Source organism: Prunus avium, chromosome 4, assembly GCF_965620075.1.
Source record: "Prunus avium chromosome 4, drPruAviu1.hap1.1, whole genome shotgun sequence".
NCBI lineage: Eukaryota > Viridiplantae > Streptophyta > Magnoliopsida > Rosales > Rosaceae > Prunus > Prunus avium.
Window position 1 is genome coordinate 28,566,520 of NC_142287.1, and position 24,724 is coordinate 28,591,243.

A 24,724-nucleotide genomic window follows, 5' to 3' on the forward strand; every position below is an offset into this window, starting at 1 on the left:
TCTCCTGGTGTCACTTTGTCGGGAAAGATCAGATTCACCGCGAAAGGTCTATCCTAGCAAATTTTGTTGGAAGAGATAAAATTCGCTGCGAAACGTCTGTCCCGGCGAAATTTTAATTGGTAAAGATCAAAATTCGCTGTGAAGGGTCAATCCCTTTGCAGGAAAGAAACTTGAGGAATTAAGAGTGACCTGGTGGTTTCAGTTTATCGCTTTGCATCCTGATGTATCTACAAGCAAGAAAATTAAGTCCGGATTGCTGGCACACTAGCCATGAATGAGCACAGGGTACAAGTTACAACGTCAAATTAATGATGAAAATTTTGCTGTAAATTATTAGTGGGTTAATTAAACATCTCTTTCAAATTAATAAGAAAGGTCTTCAAAAAAAAATTAAATTAAATAAACAAAACTGAAGTACTGGCAGACAAAACTTTACAAAATTGTTGATATCATGTTCACCTTTCCCTTTAATAATCAAGGTTGCACTCGCACTGACCATACTGGAAAAAGTTGAACCCTTTCCCTTTAGGTAACGTTTGCATAGTAGTTTTGGGGTCTAAAACATGAAAATAATTATGTTTTCCTTTTTCTTTCCCCGCATTCCAATCTTTCCATATAATTTTGGGGGTCCAATATATAGGATCACTCGTCAAACCACTCAGCACACCCACAATACAAGTGTTCACCAAACTATTATTTGGTAAGTTTCGGCTATAAATGATAAAAACTCAATTAAACGTCAAATATAAAATACCTAGTGAATCTATACGCAATATTGCCAATTAAAAAACTATAATCCATTTCGTCCAAAAAAAATAAAAAACTATAATCCATAAGAAAACCTACTTTCATAGGGAATACAAAAGCCAAGCAATGTTCCAAAATGAAGGTACCATTGTAATTATGGCCTAAAAGATATTGTTTAGCTAATAGACGAATCCTCTATCGTCCGGCAACTGTGGTATTAGACAAGCCATTTACTGATATAATTTGCAACTCCCTTCTACTTATATCTGACTCAATAAAATTTCTTCTTGTGATGAATGCTGGCCTTGTAGGTAGTGGCATTGAAATGGTTTCAGTAGTCAACATAGATATGACGTCAGACATGGAGGGCCGATCAGCTGCATTTTCTTCCACGCATAACAGACCAACATGGAAGCATCTTAATAATTGATCTTCAGTACATGAATCCTTTAGTGTTGGATCCATTAGCTCTAGCCCCCTGCCTTCTTTCCATAACTCCCATGCCTGAAAAAAATATTGCACTAGTCTCATTTAATTAAGTTGTTGAAAGATTCATGATATATATATTCACAACCCAAAAAAGAAAATGTTAATCGTAAATTTGATTTGTAAGACATACATATCCTACTATATTGAGCACCCGATCAGCATTGTAGAAGCTACTATTTTTCCTACCACTAATGATTTCAAGCATTAACACCCCGAAACTATAGACGTCAGATTTTATCGAAAAAGTCCCCTCCATAGCATACTCAGGAGACATGTAACCACTGTATAATATAAAAACCAAATATATTTAGTATATGTATGTAAGTACAGGTTTAGCAATGTCAAAGTGGTGAAAGGCATAATAATTTATAATGTATGATCTACTTACTATGTTCCAACAACCCTATTAGTACTTGCTTCAAGTTCATTATGTGTAAAAATTCTTGCCAAACCAAAATCTGAAATTTTGGGGTTCATATATTCATCAAGTAGTATGTTACTAGCTTTTAAATCTCTGTGAATTACTCTCATTCTTGAGTATTTATGCAAGTAAAGCAGTCCTTGAGCGATTCCTTCAATTATGTTGAACCGCTTCGTCCAATCTAGTAGCATCGCTCTGGTTAAATCTGTCCAAATATATCCATGAAAATAGCTGGAAATGTTAGATTATTCGAATAGAAGAAATCAAATAACTAAGATTAAAGTGATCGAGAATCTTAATTGCCGACCGAATAAAAAGTAGTCCAAACTTTTGTTTGGCATGTAGGCATAGATTAATATCCTCTCTTCCCCATGAATGCAAAAGCCAAAAAGCTGAACGAGGTTTGTATGTTGGAGTTCAGATATGAGTATCAATTCATTCTTAAACTCCAAAGTTCCTTGCCCTGAACATCTTGAAAGCCTCTTCACAGCGATTTCTTGTCCCGTCAAAAGTTTTCCCTTCGTTAATAATCCATAATATAGCACCAAGTAATTAGGTTTATATTTTTCAGTTATTAATACAAAGAAACTCATTTTTATTTAAAACCTTAATTACCTTATAAACAGGTCCAAAGCCCCCCTGTCCAAGCTTGTTTTCTTCCGAGAAGTTAGTTGTGGCAGCCACAACAGATGCGTAGCTAAATACTGTCAAATTATTTCCCATCTTTCTATCATTTTGAAGCCCCTTGACATCGCCAGTGGATCTATCAGATTCCATCCATTCAAGCAATTCATTCTCAATCATCGGGTTGGTCTCCTCTGTTTAGATTAATGTTGTAAGAAAATTAAAATTTACAATTTCCAAAGCCTTCATAGATGTTTAAAGAGTCTACCTGAAAATAGTTTCCTCCTTAGTAGATAGCACGAGATGCAAAGCACCATTACCAATAGAGCAGCGGCAATAGCCGTGCCAATCCATATCCACTTATGTGCTGCACATAGTAACACAAATGTGAAGAGATAATTCTTCAATATTCATTGTAGACATGTACATTTATACTTATGTACATGAGCCTGAAATTTATTCTCGTTACACTTGGTAGTCATTGGTACTTGTGAAATGATCCTATATATCTTAGTAGACTTACCGTTACGGCGAGATGACTTTGTTTTATCTTTTTCGTTGATCAGAGGGGGAGATGACTTTGGTGTTTCTGTTTTGCGAGATGACTTTGTTAAAACAGAGTAATTCGTTTTGGTATTGCCAGTAGTGTCTTCATTGAACTCCGATTTTCCAGTCCAAAATCTGCATCCAGTCTCATTATCAAAATTAAAGTAGAACCCAAGACAGTCACAATTTTCCCAACAAGCCGCCTGACAATCACTAATGCCGAGGCTTGTATTTGAATCAATGGTTGGTTCAGAGGACTCAATTATTGGACTGAAAAAACCCACTTTTTTCTCAAATCTATCACCAAGATGCCTACAAGTTGGCTGGTGCCTTTTCTGGCACCCTCCGTCGGTGTTATATCCATCACAGAGTCCAGCATATATATATATTGATTTACTGTACTCCGCTGCGCTGTCCCACAGTGTTTGAGATAGGTACCCCTTTGAGTCTAGGTACCATAGGTTAGTATAATTTACAGTAGTATTGCAAGTGAAGTAGTCTTCGTTCTCATTTGAAACTATGCTAAAGTTACAAACGCTCTCGTTTTTGGGTCCATAATAAGGTGATAGAAATTCAAATGTCCCATCTCTAAATGCGCCGCTACTCCAATAAAGCACCCCGCGTTGTTTGATTTGCAATTGGTGTCCTTTGGGGTCCCATTCAAAGGTGAATGCTCCTGTCTCTAAGCTGGTATCAGTCACATGTGATGTAAGCAACCAAATGTGATCATTTCTGTAGTTCACACCTAATTTCATGCCGGGGAAAAACATGTCGGCATGATAATCAAAACTTTGCCACAAAACTTGCTTCGTTGATCCATCGACAGAGCTCAGTTCCTTTAGGATAAAGTTTCCAGTATCCAACAGAGTAGCCACCACAACACTAGTAGTACTGTTAATATTGGTAGCCCGTGGCGCTGAGAAAAGCTCTATAGGATCACGACCTTTTTGCGTAATTTTCAGTGTTCCATTCCTGTCCAAGGTAAGAGCTCTCGTAATTGATGTGTTCCCGTTGGCAGTCCGGACCACGAAACTATATGCTACAATATCAGTCCTCTTAATAACTAGGTAGCTGTAGTTCGGTATGCCATCTAATTCAATGAAATACAAAAAGAACGACCCCATGGCAGAAAATAATTTATCTGAGGAATTGAGAGTGTCTCCTGGTTTCAGTGTGTCCCTGTTTGCAGCATAACATGCACTCCACATGGTGCATGAAAAGCTTATCAGCGACCAAACTAAGTTGAGACTGTAGCTAGCCATGAGCAATTGCGGAACCAAGAACTTTTACAGGAGGCCTGCACCAGAAAAGCAACAAAGCTAAAGCGATACGTCCCTAAAAATTACATTGGAATTCAGGAACAAACAGGACTTGGGATAAACAGGGGAACCATTCAACCCAGGTGTCCAAATTAAAACTTTGAATGTGGGATCTAATTAGGAACCCTAATTCAAGGGTTCTGCAGGGCTTTTCAAACATGAAAACAGGGAATCCCCTAGAAAATAGTTCAAATAAAACTTATGTGGTTCAGTAAAAATAATTATTTCATGTCCGATATTATACCACTACGTGCTATGCATGTGGTGAATGAGATGAGACTAATTATTTCGTGTCGTTTCTAAGTTGTGCTACCATGTCTCCTAAATTTTCACCCCTAAATGCTATGCATGTGGTGAATGAGAGAAGTTATCACAAGAAATGAAGGTTTTTTTTTTTTTTTTTCCATCAATGGGGTATAGAGAGTTCAAATTTGAGATATCTTTCAACATTTGAAAAGAGAAGTGCCACTAAATTGATAGCTACTTGGTGCAAGAGAGGAAGTTAGAAGAGTGAAAAAAAAATGGGATGTGAGAGAGAAAAGGTATGCTAGTAAATATTAAGTTTTTTTTAGTACAAGTGATTGGGGGAGGGGGTTTACACAATATTTATTGGGTGCCTGAAGGTTTCCGAACCCCTGCCCACATAAGTAAAGGTTAAAGACCTCAACCAACTAAGCTATATCCACTGTCAGTAAAAATTAAAATTTAATGTAGGCATAAGTGGCAATATATAGATTATATCATTACTATCGAGAATAAACAAATTTATATAAACTAGTTTCTTCGAGTTGCTTCAGTTGGGGAGTTAACGTGTATTAACTCATCTTATCTATATATATATACAACAAAAGGCAAAGAATGGTAAAACATTCAAAAAATATCCTTATTAATCAAAGTGTTAAAGGATTGCAAATCAATATAATAGGGGTAAAATGGTAAAACGCTAATTTGCTTAATTATAAAATAAAAAATAAATTCCACCTAAGTAATTATATGAAGGAAGTTACCCCCCCACCCCATCCACATTCCTCTTTTTACTCCCCACTCCACTTCACCCACATTCTTTTTTCTTTTCAATTTTTTTTTATATTTTTAAATATCTTTATATTTACTTTTTCTCAAAAATATATATATATATCTTTATATTTACTTGACGTAAAAAAGAAACGATATTTGTAAATGGAACAAAAAAAAAATTATATATATATAACAAGTCTTTCTTAAAAATTTAATATAAATAAAAAGGAGAAAAATAGAAAGGCTAATTGGCACACGCGTGGTATAGAGGTGAAACTTTCATAATCCCAAATATATCCTTGGGTAATAACAAGTATGGTGTGAGATCAATTTATTCAACAATGATAAAATGGTAAATTAATAATTTGCTTTCTAATTAAAAACTTTCATTCAAGAAACTAGAACATGGTCTCCTATTTAAGGAAGACCCACATTTACTTCTTTTTTAATGGTAAAGTAGGAAATTTTGTAAATGTAAAAAGAAAAATTATGGATTAGAGAAGCCAACGGGGTCTAGCCCAGTGGTAAAGGGCATTGATTTGCAAAATTCATGTATTAATTTGCTTCCAGAGGTGATTCCTGAAACAAAATCCACCTCTCTACTAATTAACAAAACTTTAAATGAATGGATAAATATATGAAAAACTACCCATCAATTTTTTCTTGTTTAGAAGACTGAAAGAGAAAGAAGAGATCAAATGTATAGTCACCTATATGTTATATAGGAAAATTACCTATTGTAGCTGCAACTGCAATGAACTCTGTACAGCTTGTAGGATTTTGCTCTCAATAACTCGGGTTTGAAACAAAGAGAGAGAAGATAAAGGCTGAAGAATTGAATCTGAAAGGCTGAAGAACTGAATGTGAGGCTGAAAAGTCAGGTTTGAATGGTATACCATATACTTTTTGTCCGCATACGAAAAAGAAAGAAAACGGTGACCCCGTTATTATGATGGCTTCTAAATAGGTGTATTTAGTTAATTTTTGATATTTTTAGTAGTTAAATAAAATATACTTAGTTAATTTTACATTTTGATTTAAATATTAGGATATACTTAGTTAATTTTAAAGTTCGTTTAGTAACACTCATAAAATATAAATAATATATTATCATATTGTGTATTATATTAGAGAATTAGAAAGAAAAACTTTTCTTTTTCTGGTCAACAAAACTAGTAGAGGAAAAAAAACACTCTCTTTCATCTCTTCCCGTGTTAGGAAAGACATGGTGAATCTTTACACATTGACAATTTAAAATAAATAAATATGGAGGAGAGAAAGAACCTTTTTTTAAACCCATAGAGCCTTATTTTTTTTTTTTTGGTTTGGTACCAAATGGCAAATGATTTTTGTTTTTTTGGTCGAGCTACCAAATGATGTTGGGTCACCTTTGGACCTAGAGACACGTGCCCCGCTGACCCTAGGTCGTCACAAATTTTTAGAATTATTTATACTAATATCTCCTGAAATTTTTCATGTTTTCACCTCCTAAGGTTCTTTGAATTACACAAACATCCCCTCATGATAAATACTTAAATACCCTTCATGATATTAGAATACTGTTTGGATGCACTATCACATTAGTTCCTATCAAGGTCTTAAATATCGGAGGTATCGGAAATATCGGAAGTCAAAAAACACGGAAATATCGCAGGAAATATCGGGATATTATCGGTATCGGAAAAAATTGAATAAAAACCACGGAAATTGTAAGAAAAACTTGGAAATTTTTATTGAAACTTTGCAGGATGTTTATTTAGTCAATTATCTATTAGTTTATCACAAAAAATTGGAAGGAAATGCATTGCATGATGGATTTAACTGATTTAAGTTGATTATATAGCGAGCTGGCAAACACCGTAAGTGTAGAAAATATGTAGTAATTAATGGAAGAAGATTAAACACACCATAATCATTTATATATAATGAATTACTACAATAGTTTACACTTTATACATTGCATGGTAAGATACATGAGTGACTTAGTACCACATAGAGTTCCTATGAGGTTCAAAATTTTCACTATCTTCATCATCTCTATGTGTAGAGTAAGTATATTTTGAAGAGTAGTCATCAAATGATAAATCCCCAAAATAGTTTTGCATGTAATTGTTAACATGCCACCCATATGGATCCGAGATTGGTTGATGTTGTCCATAAGCAAAATCATTTGAAGATTGAGTCTCGGATTCTTTCCATAAGTCGCTTGATTCCATCCCAACAGGAATGAGATATGAAGGGTAGGGAAATGGTTGGTTATGAGTATAACCATAGTTACTACTCATCTCATGTGAAAATTTGTTTCTTGCAAAAAGAATTCAAAACAAAACCATGTATATATATAAATATTTTAGTATTTTCATAAAAACATAAGTGATATGGTGGTTAAGGTGTTGAAGGAGTAAAATGGTTTTCACAAATACCATGTATATAAATATTTTTGGGTTTCGTATCGGGATATTATCGGGATATTATCGATAATATCTCGATATATTGCCCAAATCATTCATAAAAATGTTGAAAATATCTTCCCGATATTATCGGGATAATATCGATATATTGACGATAACACTATGGTTAGTTGTTAAAATATCGGACCCCCAAAAATCAGATATTATCGGGATAATATCGGGGATATTATCGATATTTAATACCTTGGTTCCTATCCATCATAATGATAAAATTAAAAAATAACCTATTCATGTGACGCATCGTACTCCCACCACCCAAAAAAGGAAGGACAGCTTCATATTCCATCTCCTCCATCTCTTCTCCAAAGAATATGAATTGGTTATCCAATTAATTCATGGATTGATTATAATATGAAAGTGTCTGATTTTTTTTAATCAAACAATCTTAAGATTATGCAAATGGATACTCAATCTAATTGCAATTGATATTCGTAGATTTGGTGAACAAATTGGGAACAATTGCAAGATTTGGAACAAAGGAAATTATAAGTGATGTGAGCATGATTGGACAATTTGGTGTTGGTTAATGCCATGCTTTAATTTGTCAACAACATTGATATAACATCCAACATGGTAGGGCCGATAAGCTGCATTTTCTTCCACGCATAGCAGACCAACATGGATAACTGTGGGAGCAAATATCTTGGTGCTCCAATCGCAAGGTGCCACATGAACAAAAAAAATATCTCATAGGTCAATAATCAGGCCCATTTATTTGGGGGATTATTTAGACCTAATTGACTTAATCTCTCCATTTAAGAGATAATATTTTCCTTCCAAATAGAAAAATATTCTTTGCAAAACCAGCACACAAGGAGCCTATAAATACATGGTTTACATTAAGCATTCAAGGTAATTCTAAACCTAGCTAAAAAAACCCGAGAGAGACACCTCTCACTCTCTCTCTCTCTCGCCGCCCCTCTCTCCCTCTCTCCTCACACGGCTAAGTTAGCCTTTAAAAAAAAAATAATAAATATACTATATGTATTTTAATATGATTCAATCCATAAAATCTTAGTAGTCCACCCAAATGTAGCCTAGTAACCCATTATCCATTCAACTTTGTAGGTCTATAATCATCAATGGACTCCTTAAACCACCACCTTAGACAAATTTTAGGGAGGAATTAGAAAAATACAACTCCAACCACCTCCTAAAATAGCTTCTAAATCTTAAGAGAGAGAAAGGACTCCTAGTGGCTCCCTATAATTTAATGTTGCTTTGTTTTATGCATAGTTTAAACTTGTAATTAATATTAACTACTTGCACTGACCATACGAGAACAAAGTTGAAACCTTTCCCTTTAGGTAACATTTGATAACAAAAGTGAGATTTGCAGAAAGAGATAAGAAGGAAGAAAGCTAGAGAGAGAACACAGAGATTTCTAAGAGATCTTTACTGTTTGTATTTTATTAATGAACAAATACCGTACACACAAGAGCTTTATACAATTGCTTAACAACTCCTAAATGACCACAAGATATACATGTGATCTACAGCTAATATGCTGACTAGACATGTACAGTCATCATTCCCCCTCAAACCCAGCTGGGTTCCCCAATCTAAGATTAATACAGTGTTTGAGGAAAATAGGACTATGAAGACCTTTGGTAAATACATCAGCCACTTGTTCTTCAGTTGGTATGTATTGAACAATCAGGTCTCCTCTTTGAACTCTCTCTCTGACAAAATGAAAATCAGTATCTAAATGCTTGATACGTGAATGAAAAACAGGGTTAGAACTGAGTGCAATAGCTGACAAGTTGTCACAATGCAAAACAGGTTGCTGAGGCAGACGAACTTTTAAATCTTGCAACACTTGCCTTATCCAAGCTATATCAATGGAGGTATGTGCCAAGGATCGATACTCAGCTTCTGTTGAACTCCTAGCCACAGAGGTTTGTTTCTTGGATTGCCATGAAATAGGATTAGGACCTAAGAAAACCACAAATCCCGTAGTAGATCGTCTGGTATTCACATCTCCTGCCCAATCTGCATCACTAAAAGCATGTATTTGCCAAGGACCACTAGAGAACTTCAATCCATGATCTAGAGTGCCCTGAATGTATCTGAGTATCCTTTTAACAAGTAACCAATGAATTTCTGTAGGAGCAGTCATGTATTGGCAAGCATAATTGACAGCATAGGATAAATCTGGTCTGGTAAATGTTAAATATTGTAAAGCTCCAACAACACTTCGATATAATGAGGGATCAGATAGAAGTGTACCCTCAGACTGCAATACTTGAGTATGTGGCTTACTAGGAGTTGAACAGGGTCTGCAGGAACTCATACCTGCTTTATGTAGAAGTTCTGTAGCATATTTCTTCTGACTTACAAATATATCACTCTCTGCATTATAATCAATCTGTAAACCCAAGAAATAGGTTAGCTTTCCCATGTCTTTCATTTCAAAAACTGAACTGAGGTCATCAACCACTTCTTGAATACAAGATGCCTTGGAACCTGTAAGAATTATATCATCCACATATAAAAGAAGAATGACAATATCAGATCCAATATGTTTGACAAATAGACTTGGGTCAGAATGAGAGGATTTGAAACCAATAGCTGGTAAATAACCAGTGAATTTAGCATTCCAAGCCCTTGGAGCTTGCTTAAGACCATAAAGAGATTTCTTTAATTGACACACAAACTCTGGATGTGCAGAATCTTCAAAACCAGGGGGTTGCCTCATGAAAACTTCTTCTTCAAGATCGCCGTGTAAAAATGCATTTTTAACATCTAATTGTCTTAAAGACCATTTGTTCATAGCAGCAATACTCAGAATTAATCGAACTGTAGTATGCCTAACTACAGGACTAAAAGTCTCACTAAAATCCAATCCAGGCTCTTGACTAAATCCTTGAGCTACCAGACGAACCTTATGCCTAGAAACAGTTCCATTTGAGTTCCTTTTAATCCGGTAAACCCACTTACTGCCAACAACATTTTTATGGCATGGTTTTGGAACTAAAATCCAAGTACCCTGCATGTGTAATGCATCAAGTTCTTCCTGCATAGCTTTTATCCACACTGGAGATTGAGAAGCTAACTTATAAGTGGCAGGCTCAGTTTCATCAGGCAGTGAAGGAATAGAGGTATAATAGCATTGATAGTCAGAAAAAGGCTTTCTACAAACAATACCATCCTTGGACCTTGTAGTCATAGTATGGGTATTAACAGAACCACTAGGAACTGAAACATCACCATCTTGAGAACTAGCTGGTAGAAGCACTTGTAACTGATCATCCCTTAGCACGGGTACGGGTACTGACATAGAATCAAGAGGTACCCTGTCACCAATAGAAGCATTGCTAGAATTGTGCACTAGAAATCGGATCACTATCAGAAACTTGGTGAGGTAAAATGACATCCTGAGATACAGCATGTTGTAAACCAGACTGTAATAAACTCATACTATGCACTGGAGCTGATGAAGACACAGGAATAGGAAGAGAAACCAATACTGGAGTTGTCTTTGAATTTCCATGAGACAAACCCAAAACAGATGAAGACACTTTATTTGCAAAAGGAAAAACTGTCTCATCATGCAAAACATGTCTTGAAACAACAAATTTATCAGTAAACAGATTAAAACACAAAACTCCCTTGTAACCTTGTGCATAACCCATGAACACACATTGAGCAGTCCTTGGTTGAAGCTTGTGCACATTATAACATCTCAAGTAAGGATAAACAGCGGTGCCAAAAACTCTCAGATGCTGAACAGTAGGAGCATGGCCAAACAACTTAAGGAATGGAGATTGATGATTCAAAATTTCACTCGGCATTCTATTTATTAGATAAACAGCATGAGCAACAGAATGAACCCAAAACTTTGTAGGAAGTGAAGCAGCAGATAAAAGAGTTATGGCTGTGTCAATAACATGACGATTCTTTCTTTCAGCCAGCCCATTCTGCTGAGGAGTGTGAGGGCAAGACAAGTGATGAATAATGCCTTTAGAATCAAGAAAGGCAGTGAATAATGTGCTAGTAAACTCACCCCCTCCATCAGTTTGAAATATCTTAACTTTAGCATCATACTGATTTGTGAGCATAGCATAAAACTTCTTGAAAACTCCAAAAACATCTGATTTATTAAAAATGGGATATAGCCACATAAAACCGGTACATTCATCAACAAAATTGACATAATATCTGTAGCCATCAATGGATTTTACAGCAGAGGGACCCCATACATCACTATGGATACATTGAAATGGCATAGTAGCTCTAGAATGACTAGTAGGAAAAGACAATCTATGCATTTTGCCTTGTAAACATGCTGAACAAATAGCTGAAGACAGATCATCAGAAACAGAAATAGCAGAAGCTTGCAACATTTTCTTTGTAACCTCATTAGTGGTATGTCCTAACCTCTGATGCCAAAGAGAGGACTTTATTTGCTGGCCAATGTAAGCTTTATGCATTGAAGAAACTGAAGATATTGTAGACTGAGGAAGCAGTGGAATAGGATATAAGCCATGGTCACTCTTTCCCTTGAGAAGCACCTGATGAGTGACTTTGTCCTGTATTAAGAAACCAGAAACATCAAACACAATATAGCAGTTGTTATCCTTACAAAGTTGGTGCACTGACAAAAGATTTGCTTTGAGTTGAGGAACATGGAAAACAGAGGGCATTGTAAGCCTAGATGTGGCACAAGAAAGATTAGAAGTGCCGATATGAAGTATATTCAGACCTTCCCCATTTCCAACTGTGACATTTTCCTCAGTAGCACATGGAGTCACATTTTGCAACTGAGACACATCACCCACCATATGATGTGTGGCTCCACTATCAGCAATCCATACTTGTTCAGGAGAATAGGAAGTCTGTGCTGTCAGAGCAGTTAAGGAAGAAGGAGGAGCTTGACCTTGAAATGAGTAATTCGACCTGTGATAACAGTCCAAAGCACCATGTCCACGCTTGCCACAGATTTGGCACTCAGGCACTGTAGAAACCGAAGATTGAGAATTGGCATGCCTATAGAAGCAGTTAATAGCCGTATGACCCCTTTTATTACAAATCTGACATTCAGGAACAAACTTGGAACCAGAAAATGTGTTGTGGCCTCGATAATCAGGAGTAATGCCTCTGAAATTTGGACGAGTTGGAGAGCTAAAATTCCTTCCACCATTGAACTTGCCTCGACCAAAACCAATATGAGAAACAGGACGAGGACCAAAAGACAGCGAAGGAGGTCGAGAAGATGCATTACCAGAATAACCAACATGAGAAGCAGGTGTAGGAAGCAAGCCTTGCCCTGAAGACATAGAGACAGACAATGAACCACTTTGAGCTCCTTGATAAGGCACAAACATAGCAGAATGAGAGGTAATCCGAGCCTCAGCAGTTTGCTCAGTAGCCAGTAACTGAGCGCGAAAATCTTTCAACGAGATTGGTGTATCACGAGCAATCAAGATCGTTTTGATTATGTCGTATTCATGTGGTAAGCCATTTAATGCAGCAATGATAAAGTCATCATCAGAAATCCTAGTACCAGCAGCATGTAACTGATCACGCAGATGCTTGAGACGAAGAAGAAATCGCTCAATGGAATCACCACCTTTTTGCACAGTCTGAAATTCAGTTTTCAAATTATTGATTCTGGCACGAGAAACCGACGCATAACGATCAGTGAGACTAAGCCAAGCATCCCCGGCAGTCTTACAGCCAATAACATACTCAATTGCTTCGTCAGAGAGAGAAGCAATGAGAAGACTGAGAAGAGCTTTATCAGTGCGCATCCAATCCTTATACGCAGCAGTTACTTCCGATGTCACTCCCTCTTCATCAACAATCGCAAATTTGGGCGGAGGAAGAGCAGAGCCATCAAAATGGCCAAAGAGGTCGTAACCTTCCAGAACCGACTCAATTTGATAATTCCACTTAAGAAAATTATCATCAGTAAGACGAATAGTAAGTAATCCAAGGAGTTGTTCAATTTTGAGAGAAGATGATGAAGAAGCAGCCATGGTAGAAATCTAGGGTTTTCTGAAACAAAATTTTTCGATTTTGAGAAGAAAATTCGTCGAAGAAAGATGACGAAGACACAAAAGCAGAGAAAAGAACAGAGATATGCGCAGAAGAAGAATGGATCAGACAGCCACTGATGGCTCTGATACCATGATAACAAAAGTGAGGTTTGCAGAAAGAGATAAGAAGGAAGAAAGCTAGAGAGAGAACACAGAGATTTCTAAGAGATCTTTACTGTTTGTATTTTATTAATAAACAAATACCGTACACACAAGAGCTTTATACAATTGCTTAACAACTCCTAAATGACCACAAGATATACATGTGATCTACAGCTAATATGCTGACTAGACATGTACAGTCATCAACATTTGCATACTGGTTTTATTGATACAGTTTCGAACTCCCTTCTGCTTATATCAGACTCAATAACATTTCTTATTGTGAAGAATGCTGGCCTTGTAGGTAATGGCAATGAAATGGTTTCAGTGGTCAACATAGATACGACGTCAGACATGGAAACTAAGGAGTTATTTGAACTTCAAAATTTGATGCTTAAGAAAAGATAGAGTGTCCCCTCTTCTCTTCTCTGTTTCTTCCAAGTTTTCAAGCAAGAATGACAGTGATAAGAGGATTATTTCCTCATTAATTTGCTGCAATTGTAAAGTTTTATTTTAAGTTTTACTAATTGGGAGTTAATTTTACAAATTAATGCCAATATCATATATTACAAAAACTTAATCCAAAATTTATGTTTTACTAACAGAGCTGTTTCCATCAGCTAAATACAGATGATGTGTCTCTGCATGGACATCACGATCAGATAGCCACCCTTTCCACAGGGACATACCAAGTGCAAGCTCAATTTGTCCATGGCAAAACAAGCATACCGTCATCGTGCTACATCAGTGGAATTGGATAAGTCATTCGTTGAAAAAATTTCTGTTTCTTTTCCACTTATACTAGCTTCAACCACATTTCTTCCAGTAAAAAATGCTGGCTTTGTAGGTAATGCAGATAGCATGCTTTCATTTGTTAACATGGATATGACATTCGACATGGTCGGCCGATCAGCTGCATTTTCTTCCACGCATAGCAGGCCAACATGGATGCATCTTAAGAATTGATCTTTAATACATGAATCACCTACTGTTGGATCCATTAGTTCTAGCATTGTGCCTTCCTTCCATAATTTCCATGCCTGAAACAAAGACTTAATTCAATTATCGGAATCACACACCTCAAATTAAGAAGAAAAATTTAGTCATCACAACTGTTAATTTGCTTGACATACATATCCTACTATATTGAGCAGGCGATCAGCATTGTAGAAGCTATTGTTTCTCCTACCACTTATGATTTCAAGCATTAACACTCCAAAACTATAAACATCAGACTTTATGGAAAAGATGCCCTCCATGGCGTACTCAGGAGACATGTAACCACTGTACCAAATAGAACAGAAATTTAGTACATCTCGGCATACCAATATGCATGTTTAGCAAACCGAAAATTTTGACAAAAGAAATCAAGTAATAAGATTAAAGTGAGTACTTCCAACCGAATAGAAAGTAGTCCAAACTTTTGTTTGGCATATACTCGTATATTAGCATCCTCTCTTCGCCATGAATGCAGAATCCAAAAAATTTGACAAGGTTTTTATGTTGGAGTTCATATATGAGTATCAATTCATTCTTAAACTCCAGCGTTCCTTGCCCTGAACATTTTGAAAGCCTCTTCACAGCGATTTCTTGTCCTGTCACCAATTTTCCCTGAATTGATGACCCACAATATCTCACTTGATGATCAGCTATTTATACTTAGCTATTAATAACAAAACACTTCTTATAATCTAAAGCCTTACCTTATAAACAGGCTGAAAACCCCCTTGTCCAAGCTTGTTTTCTGGGGAGAAGTTGCATGTGGCAGCCATGACAGATGCATAGCTAAACACGCTTAAATCATGTCGTGTAGTTCCATCATTTTGAAGCGCATTGGCATCAGTAGGTCTGTCAGATTTCATTAAGTCAAGCAATTCGTTCTCAATTATCTTTGTCTCTCTCTCCCCTATTTAGATTAAGGTAGTAAGTTAAACTTGTATATTTATAACAACAATTTTCAAGGATGTGAATAACTCTGTGTACCTGAAAGTGTAAATTTTCTTCTTCTTAGTAGATAGCAGACGATGCAGAGTACCATTAGCAGCAGAGCAGCAGTGGTGATGCCAGTTTCGATCCATATCCCCTTGTGTTTACCTGCATTGAGTAGTTAATGAACTTCCAGTTTAATTGCGTATAAATGTATGCATGTGCGCGTGCGGCAAATTATCTTTTGTTGTTTGTATGCATTGTCTGTTGTGGAATAATGTGAGCTGATATTAAATAGAAACTTCTGAACATGTTCGTACATCAAAAGGAACTGATATGAAATTGAAACTTGTTGACAGCTCATTAGTTCAAAAGGTTAATGATTTAGTAGGCTTACCATGATTAAGAAGTGACTTTTTTAACAAGTAAAAACTTAATGTAGAATCACCATCAAAGTCTTGAATGAACTCCCAGTTCATTCCAGTCCAAAATTGGCATCCAGTCTGACCAATATCAAACAGAAAGTTGAACCCAAGGCACTCACAATTTTTCCAACAAGAATCCTTACAATCACTAATACTGAGACTTGTATCCGAATCATTCAGGAATGTTGAATTAGAGCTGGTTAGTCTAAAGAAACCATTTTTTAGCTCAAATGTATCACCAACATGCCTACAAGTTGGCTTCTCCGCCCACCTCTGGCACCCTCCATCAGTGTTATAGCCATAACAATTATCTGCCCTTGCAATATCAAATCCTCCAAAGTCATATAGTCGCCCAGTTGAGGTAAGCAACCATTGTGATGGAGAACTTTGGTTTAAAGCAATGTAAGTGAAGTAGTCTTCATTTTCGTTTGAAACGATGCTAACATTATACCTCATCATGATCTGCTTAAACATTAAAATATAAAATGTTAGCTTAAACCCAAAGAAATTCCACGAGACCATTTAAAATATAAATACTCCAAACCAGAAAAGAAAAAAATAATAATAATCAAATTTTGACAAGAACGTGAAGAGCACCTCCGATCAACCAAAGAAACAAATAATTTTAAAAATAAAAACCGGGAATTATTTTGATTCTTACCACAACCCAGAACACGCACAACCAGAACAACAACAACAACAACAACAACAAAAGGGGAAGACCGGGATTTATTTTGATTCTTACCCCAACCCGACAAAATCGGAGAGAAGAAGACCACCAGAGAGGAAGAAGAGCAACAGCAAGTCAGAGTGATACAAAAAAACTTTAAAGATGCAATCTGATAGTTTTGCAAACGTGAGGGACGTTTTGTGATAAAAAGCCATTAAAAAACTATAATCCATTTCGTCCAAAAACAAATAAAAAACTATATTCCATAAGAAAACCTACTTTCACAGGGAATACAAAATGAAGGTACCATTGTAATTATGGCCTAAAGATACTGTTTAGCTAATAGACTAATCCTCTATCGTCCAGCAACTGTGGTATTAGACAAGCCATTTACTGATATAATTTGCAACTCCCTTCTACTTATATCAGACTCAATAAAATTTCTTCTTGTGAAGAACGCTGGCCTTGTAGGTAGTGGCATTGAAATGGTTTCAGTAGTCAACATAGATATCACGTCAGACATGGAGGGCCGATCAGCTGCATTTTCTTCCACGCATAACAGACCAACATGGAAGCATCTTAACAATTGATCTTCAGTACATGAATCCTTTAGTGTTGGATCCATTAGCTCTAGCCCCCTGCCTTCTTTCCATAACTCCCATGCCTGAAAAAATATTGCACTCATTTAATTAAGTTGTTGAAAGATTCATGATAGATATCTATATATTCACAACTCAAAAAAGAAAATGTTAATCGTAAATTTGATTTGTAAGACATACATATCCTACTATATTGAGCACGCGATCAGCATTGTAGAAGCTACTATTTCTCCTACCACTAATGATTTCAAGCATTAACACCCCGAAACTATAGACGTCAGATTTTATCGAAAAAGTCCCCTCCATAGCGTACTCGGGAGACATGTAACCACTGTATCATATAAAAACCAAATATATTTAGTATATGTATGTAAGTACAGGTTTAGCAATGTCGAAGTGGTGAAAGGCATAATAATTTATAATGTATGATCTACTTACTATGTTCCAACAACCCTATTAGTATTTGCTTCAAGTTCATTATGGGTAAAAATTCTTGCCAAACCAAAATCAGAAATTTTGGGCTTCATATATTGATCAAGTAGTATGTTACTAGCTTTTAAATCTCTGTGAATTACTCTCATTCTTGAGTATTTATGCAAGTACAGCAGTCCTTGAGCGATTCCTTCAATTATGTTGAACCGCTTCGTCCAATCTAGTAGCATTGCTCTGGTTGAATCTGTCCAAATATATCCATGAAAATAGCTGGAAATGTCAGATTATTCGAATAGAAGAAATCAAGTAACTAAGATTAAAGTGATCGAGAATCTTAATTGCCGACCGAATAAAAAGTAGTCCAAACTTTTGTTTGGCATGTAGGCATAGATTAATATCCTCTCTTCCCCATGAATGCAGAAGCCAAAAAGCTGAACGAGGTTTGTATGTTGGAGTTCAGATATGAGTATCAATTCATTCTTAAACTCCAAAGTTCCTTGCCCTGAACATCTTGAAAGCCTCTTCACAGCGATTTCTTGTCCCGTCAAAAGTTTTCCCTTCGTTAATAATCCATAATACAGCACCAAGTAATCAGGTTTATATTTTTCAGTTATTAATACAAAGACACTCATTTTTATTTAAAACCTTAATTACCTTATAAACAGGTCCAAAGCCCCCTTGTCCGAGTTTGTTTTCTTCCGAGAAGTCAGTTGTGGCAGCCACGACAGATGCGTATCTAAATACTGTCAAATTATTTCCCAGCTTTCCGTCATTTTGAAGCCACTTGACATCGCCAGTGGATCTATGAGATTCCATCCATTCAAGCAATTCATTCTCAATCATCGAGTTGGTCTCCCCTGTTTAGATTAATGTTGTAAGAAAATTAAAATTTACAATTTCCAAAGCCTTCATAGATGTTTAAAGAGTCTACCTGAAAATAGTTTCCTCCTTAGTAGATAGCACGAGATCCAAAGCACCATTACCAATAGAGCAGCGGCAATAGCCGTGCCAATCCATATCCACTTATGTGCTGCACATAGTAACACAAATGTGAAGAGATAATTCTTCAATATTCATTGTAGACATGTACATATATACTTATGTACACGTGCCTGAAATTTATTCTCGTTACACTTGGTGGTCATTGGTACTTGTGAAATGATCCTATATATCTTAGTAGACTTACCGTTACGGCGAGATGACTTTGTTTTTTCTTTTTTGTTGATCAGAGGGGGAGATGACTTTGGTGTTTCAGGTTTGCGAGATGACTTTGTTAAAACAAAGTAATTCGTTGTGGTATTGCCAGTAGTGTCTTCATTGAACTCCGATTTTCCAGTCCAAAATCTGCATCCAGTCTCATTATCAAAATTAAAGTAGAACCCAAGACAGTCACAATTTTCCCAACAAGCCGCCTGACAATCACTAATGCCGAGGCTTTTATTTGAATCAATGGTTGGTTCAGAGGACTCAATTATTGGACTGAAAAACCCCACTTTTTTATCAAATCTATCACCAAGATGCCTACAAGTTGGCTGGTGCCTTTTCTGGCACCCTCCGTCGGTGTTATATCCATCACAGAGTCCAGTAAATATATATTGTGATTCAGTGTGCTCCACTGCGCTGTCCGCCAGTGTTCGCCTTAGTTGCCCTTCTGAGTCTAGCATCCAGTGGTTACTATAATCTACAGTAGTAGTGTAAGTGAAGTAGTCTTCGTTCTCATTTGAAACTATGCTGAAGTTATTAAAGCTCAGCTTATTGGATTTATTATAATAAGGTTTTAGAAATTCAAATGTCCCATCTCTAAATGCGCCGCTACTCCAATAAAGCACCCCGCGTTGTTTGAGTTGCAATTGGTGTCCTTTGGGGTCCCATTCAAAGGTGAATGCTCCTGTCTCTGGGCTGGAATCAATCAACGATGATGTAAGCAACCAAATGTGATCATTTCTGTAGTTCACACCTAATTTCATGCCTGGTAAAAACGTGTCTGCAAGATAATCAAAACTTTGCCACAAAACTTGCTTCGTTGGTCCATCGATAGAGCTCAGTTCTTTTAGGATAAAGTTTCCAGTATCCAACAGAGTAGCCACCACAACACTAGTAGTACTGTTAATATTGGTAGTTCGTGGCGCTGAGAAAAGCTCTATAGGATCACGACCTTTTTGCGTAATTTTCAGTGTTCCATTCCTGTCCAAGGTAAGAGCTCCCGTAGGGTACATAATTGGTGTGTGCCGGTTGGCAATCCAGACCTGGAAATTGTATACTATATTTTCAGTCGGCTGAAGAACTAGGTAGCTGTAGTTCGGTTTGCCCTTATCTAATGCAGTGAAACTCAAAGTGAACTTCCCCATGGCAGAAACTAAGGTACCTGAGGAATTGAGAGTGTCTCCTGGTTTCAGCGTGTCCCTGTTTGCAGCATAACATGCACTCCACATGGTGCATGAAAAGCTTATCAGCGACCAAACTAAGTTGAGACTGCAGCTAGCCATGAGCAATTGCGGAACCAAGAACTTTTACAGGAGGCCTGCACCAGAAAAGCAACAAAGCTAAAGCGATACGTCCCTAAAAATTACATTGGAATTCAGGAACAAACAGGGCTTGGGATAAACAGGGGAACCATTCAACCCAGGTGTCCAAATTAAAACAATGTGGGATCTAATTAGGAACCATAATTCAATAGGGTTCTGCAGGGCTTTTCAAACATGAAAACAGGGAATCCCCTAGGAAATAGTTTAAATAAAACTTATGTTTCGGTAAAAATAATTATTTCATGTCCGATATTATACCACTACGTGCTATGCATGTGGTGAATGAGACTAATTATTTCGTGTCGTTCCTAAGTGGTGCTACCATGTCTCCTTAAGTTTCACCCCTAAATGCTATGCATGTGGTGAATGAGCGAAGTTATCACAAGAAATGAAGGTTTTTTTTTTCATCAATGGGGTATAGAGAGTTCAAATTTGGGATATCTTCCAACATTTGAAAAGAGAAGTGCCACTAAACTGATAGCTATATTCTTGGTGCAAGAGAGAGGAAGTTAAAAGAGTGAAAAAAAAAAAAGGGATGTGAGAGAGAAAAGGTATGCTAGTAAATATTAAGTTTTTTTTAGTACAGGAGGGGGTTTACACAATATTTATTGGGTGCCTGAAGGTTTTCGAACCTTAACCCACATAAGTAAAGGTGGAAAAACTCAACCAATTAAGCTATATCCACTGCCAGTAAAGATTACAGTTTAATGTAGGCATAAGTGGCAATATATAGATTATATCATTAGTATCGAGAATAAATAAATTTATACATATATACTAGCTTCTTCGAGTTGCTTCAATTGGGAAGTGAACATGTTAACTCATCTTATATATATATATAAAGCAAAAGGCAAATAATGGTAAAACATTCAAAAATCGAAAAAATATCCTTATTAACCAAAGTGTTAAAGGATTGCAAATTCTGACCCCAAAAAAAAAAAGGATTGCAAATTAATACAATAGGGGTAAAATGGTAAAACACTAATTTGTTAATTATAAAATAAAAAATAAATTCCACATAAGTAATTATATGAAGTAAGTACGCCCCCACCCCATCCGCATTCCTCTTTTTACTCCCCACTCCACTCCACCCACATTTTTTTTCTTTTTTCTTTTCAATTTTTTTTTTAAATTTTAAAATATCTTTATATTTACTTGATGTAAAAAAGAAACGATATTTGTATATGCAAAAAATAAAATTATATATATAACAATTCTTTCTTAAAAATTTAATCTATATATATATAAAGCAAAAGGCAGAGAATGGTGAAACATTCAAAATACCAGAAAATGCCCTTGATTAATTCAAACATTAAGAATTGAAATTATTAATTAAATGAGGATAATATGGTAAATTCACAATTACAAAATTAAAAATAAAAACAAAATCAGATAATGGATCCTACTTTTATGGAAAATAACTACCCATTTTTTCTTTTCTTAATTCTAAAAACAAAAACAAAAACAAAAAAACCAATTGGCACACGCGTGAGCATGTGGCAAGGGGCTAGTATAAATAAAAAGGCTAATTGGCACACGCGTGGTATAGAGGTGAAACTTTCATAATCCCAAATATATCCTTGGGTAATAACAAGTATGGTGTGAGATCAATTTATTGAACAATGATAAAATAGTAAATTAATAATTTGCTTTCAAATTAAAAAATTTAACACAAGAAACTAAAACATGGTCTCCTATTTTTAAGGGAGACCCACATTTACTTCTTTTTTAATGGTAAAGTAAGAAGTTTTGTAAATGCAAAAAGAGAAATTATGGATTAGAGAAGCCAACGGGTTCTAGCCAGGTGGTAAAGGGCCTTGACTTGCAAACCAGGTTCGAACTCCTATGGTATCTTGTTGTGTGTGAGAGTTTAAACTATCGCTTGTATTAAAAAATATATATATTAAAGAAAGCGAAAGGACATACCAAGAGGGCTAGTTTTTAATAACAGTTTTTAAATTATCACTATTATTGTTTGCCAAAGTGCAAGTTGGTGGGGTTTGCCTAACATAATGTGCGTTGTTTACCAAAATTCATGTATTAATTTGCTTCCAGAGGTGATTCCTGAAACAAAATCCACCTTAAATGAATGGATATATTTTTTCTTGTTTAGAAGAATGAAAGAGAGAGAAGAGAGAGAAGAGATCAAATGTATATATATTCTACAGGAAAACTACCCATCAATTTTTTCTTGTTTAGAAGAATGAAAGAGAGAGAAGAGATCAAATGTATATATATTCTATAGGAAAATTACCTATTGTAGCTGCAACTGCAATGAACTCTGTATAGCTGTTGTAGGATTTTGCCGATCGAGTGACTGCTCAGTAACTCAGGTTTGAAACAAAAAGAGAGAAGATGAAGGTTGAAGAACTGAATGTGAAAGGCTGAAAAGTCAGGTTTGAATGTCATACCATACTTTTTCTTATAAGATAGACAGGAGCACTTTGTCAAGGGTGAAATATTATTCAATTAGGATTTATTTAAGTAGACATATAAATACTGTTTATTATATCAGAGAATTAGAAAGAAAAACTTTTCCTTTTTTTGGTCAACAAAACTAGAAGATAAAAAAATTAGGGTGCGTTTGGTATCTTATTCAAATAAGGAACTCAAAAATTTTGATTTTTCTTAAAAACAAGGAGCTCTTAAATCTATTTTTAAGATTCAAAAACTTGTTTGGTCTGCAACTTGAAAACTGCTTTCAAATATTAAAAATTTAAGAACTTGTGGGTTGTTAGAAAAAAACTGAAAAAACATATATTTTATGTTTTTAATAATTGGGGTGGTTTTTTAGTTGTTCTTGAGTTTGAGTTTTTAAAAATAGGGCTATCAAACAGGTTTTCTTTGTTTTGGATTCAAAATTTATTTTTGAGTTTAAAAGTTGGATTCAAGTTGAATACCAAACAGGCCCTTACTCTCTTTCATCTCTTCATCCCGTGTTAGAAAAGACATGGTGAATCTTTATACATTGCCAATTTAAAATAAATAAATAAATAAATCTGGAGGAGAGATATGTGTTACAAATAAACAAACCAAGGACATCAGCTAATTATATATAGAACAGCTTGCCGAAGTGTCGTTCACTTCAGCTAATTATATATAGAACAGCTAATTTTTTTCAACCTGCTTTTTGTTTTTTGTTGTTTGTTTGTTTTTTTTTGTTTTTTTTTGTACCAAATGATGTGTTTGTTTTTAATGATGTTGGGAACAATGATTCACACTAGGAACTTGGTCAAGGTACCAAATGACACCGATCAAAAGGAAAAGACTAGGAACTTCGGGCGGCAAGGCTGGAGCCACCTTTAGACCTAGAGACACGTGCCCCGCTGACCCTAGGTCGTCACAAATTTTTAGAGTTATTTATACTACTATCTCTTGAAATTTTTCGTGTTGCACATAACCCCCTGAGCTCCTTTGAATTACACAAACATTCCCTCATGATAAATACTTAAATACCCTTCATGATATTAGAATACTATTTGGATGCACTATCACATTAGCTCCTATCCATCATCTATCTATATATATAAAGCAAAAGGTAGAGAATGGTAAAACATTCAAAATACCAAAAAATGCCCTTGGTTAATGCAAACATTAAGAATTGAAATTATTAATTAAATGAGGATAATATAGTAAATTCACACTTTTTCACATTTAAAAAAATTAAAATTAAAAGAAAAATCAGATAATGGATCCTATTTTTATGGAACACAACTACCCATTATGTTTTTTAATTCTAAAATAAATTTAATTTTTTTAAAAAAAAACCTCTCGCAGGCGCGGAAGCGTGCGGAGAGGTTAGTTTTGTATAATGAGGAAAGCTATCACAACATATTTCCTTATGGAATACATACAATATTGTTTTATGGTAAACTCTACATGCAATCATTACAAATGGAACCTAATCCATCATTATGATAAAATTAAAAAATAACCTATTCATGTGACGCATCGTACTCCCACCACCCAAAAAAGGACAGCTTCATATTCCATCTCCTCTATCTCTTCTCCGAAGAATATGAATTGATTATCCAATTAATTCATGGATTGATTATAATAAGAAAGTGTCTGCTTTTTTTTTTCATCAAATAATCTTAAGATTAAGCATATGGTTACTCAATCTAATTGCAATTGATATTTGTAGATTTGGCGAAAATTGGGAACAATTGCAAGATTTGGAACACGAAGGAAATTATAGAGGCATTGCAAAAGCTGGAGTGATGTGAGCATGATTGGACAATTTGGTGTTGGTTTCTACTCGCCCTATCTTTGTTGATGACAAAGAAGACAAGCCCAAAAAGGAAGAGAGGGAGATGTTGAGGAGGTCGATGAGGAAGAGGAAAAAAAAAAATCCAACAAGAACAAGATCA

At 35.7% G+C, this 24,724-nt stretch overlaps 2 protein-coding genes and 1 pseudogene across 4 annotated transcripts; all 3 read right to left on the reverse strand.

Annotated features, from left to right (window-relative positions):
* Positions 1-782: 782 nt before the first annotated feature.
* Positions 783-6,080, reverse strand: LOC110746572 (G-type lectin S-receptor-like serine/threonine-protein kinase At1g67520). The gene is made up of 8 exons (XM_088251688.1): positions 5,898-6,080; positions 2,805-4,124; positions 2,550-2,648; positions 2,273-2,475; positions 1,965-2,175; positions 1,625-1,862; positions 1,367-1,517; positions 783-1,251 (listed from the first exon to the last, which is right to left on the reverse strand). The coding sequence occupies exons 2-8, from the start codon at positions 4,087-4,089 to the stop codon at positions 943-945; spliced, it is 2,496 nt and encodes an 831-aa protein (XP_088107814.1). The 5' UTR covers positions 4,090-4,124; positions 5,898-6,080; the 3' UTR covers positions 783-942.
* An 8,195-nt stretch (positions 6,081-14,275) lies between these two features.
* On the reverse strand, positions 14,276-16,650 carry LOC110746571 (G-type lectin S-receptor-like serine/threonine-protein kinase At1g11330; annotated as a pseudogene). Its single transcript, XR_015835332.1, has 6 exons — positions 16,024-16,650; positions 15,761-15,884; positions 15,481-15,683; positions 15,162-15,388; positions 14,911-15,061; positions 14,276-14,817 (listed from the first exon to the last, which is right to left on the reverse strand). The product of XR_015835332.1 is annotated as a G-type lectin S-receptor-like serine/threonine-protein kinase At1g11330 (transcript).
* On the reverse strand, positions 16,341-22,774 carry LOC110745673 (G-type lectin S-receptor-like serine/threonine-protein kinase At1g67520). Of its 2 annotated transcripts, XM_088251686.1 has the most exons (8): positions 22,609-22,773; positions 19,016-20,350; positions 18,761-18,859; positions 18,484-18,686; positions 18,176-18,386; positions 17,836-18,073; positions 17,578-17,728; positions 16,341-17,462 (listed from the first exon to the last, which is right to left on the reverse strand). In XM_088251686.1, the coding sequence occupies exons 2-8, from the start codon at positions 20,313-20,315 to the stop codon at positions 17,154-17,156; spliced, it is 2,511 nt and encodes an 836-aa protein (XP_088107812.1). In that variant the 5' UTR covers positions 20,316-20,350; positions 22,609-22,773; the 3' UTR covers positions 16,341-17,153. The 2 variants fall into 2 exon arrangements, with proteins under 2 accessions (XP_088107812.1, XP_088107813.1); XM_088251687.1 differs by lacking the exon at positions 17,578-17,728 and having other exon boundaries at positions 17,973-18,073; positions 22,609-22,774.
* Positions 22,775-24,724: the final 1,950 nt, after the last annotated feature.

Coding starts and splice junctions, on each gene's coding strand:
- LOC110745673 (XM_088251686.1), bottom strand. CDS start 20,315: ATGGCTAGCTGCAGTCTCAACTTAGTTTGGTCGCTGATAAGCTTTTCA. Junction 18,860..19,015: donor AAAGTCATCTCGCCGTAACG/GTAAGTCTACTA, acceptor TACTATGTGCAG/CACATAAGTGGATATGGATT. Junction 18,687..18,760: donor AAGGAGGAAACTATTTTCAG/GTAGACTCTTTA, acceptor TAATCTAAACAG/GGGAGACCAACTCGATGATT.
- LOC110746572 (XM_088251688.1), bottom strand. CDS start 4,089: ATGGCTAGCTACAGTCTCAACTTAGTTTGGTCGCTGATAAGCTTTTCA. Junction 2,476..2,549: donor AAGGAGGAAACTATTTTCAG/GTAGACTCTTTA, acceptor TAATCTAAACAG/AGGAGACCAACCCGATGATT. Junction 1,518..1,624: donor AATAGGGTTGTTGGAACATA/GTAAGTAGATCA, acceptor TATATTATACAG/TGGTTACATGTCTCCTGAGT.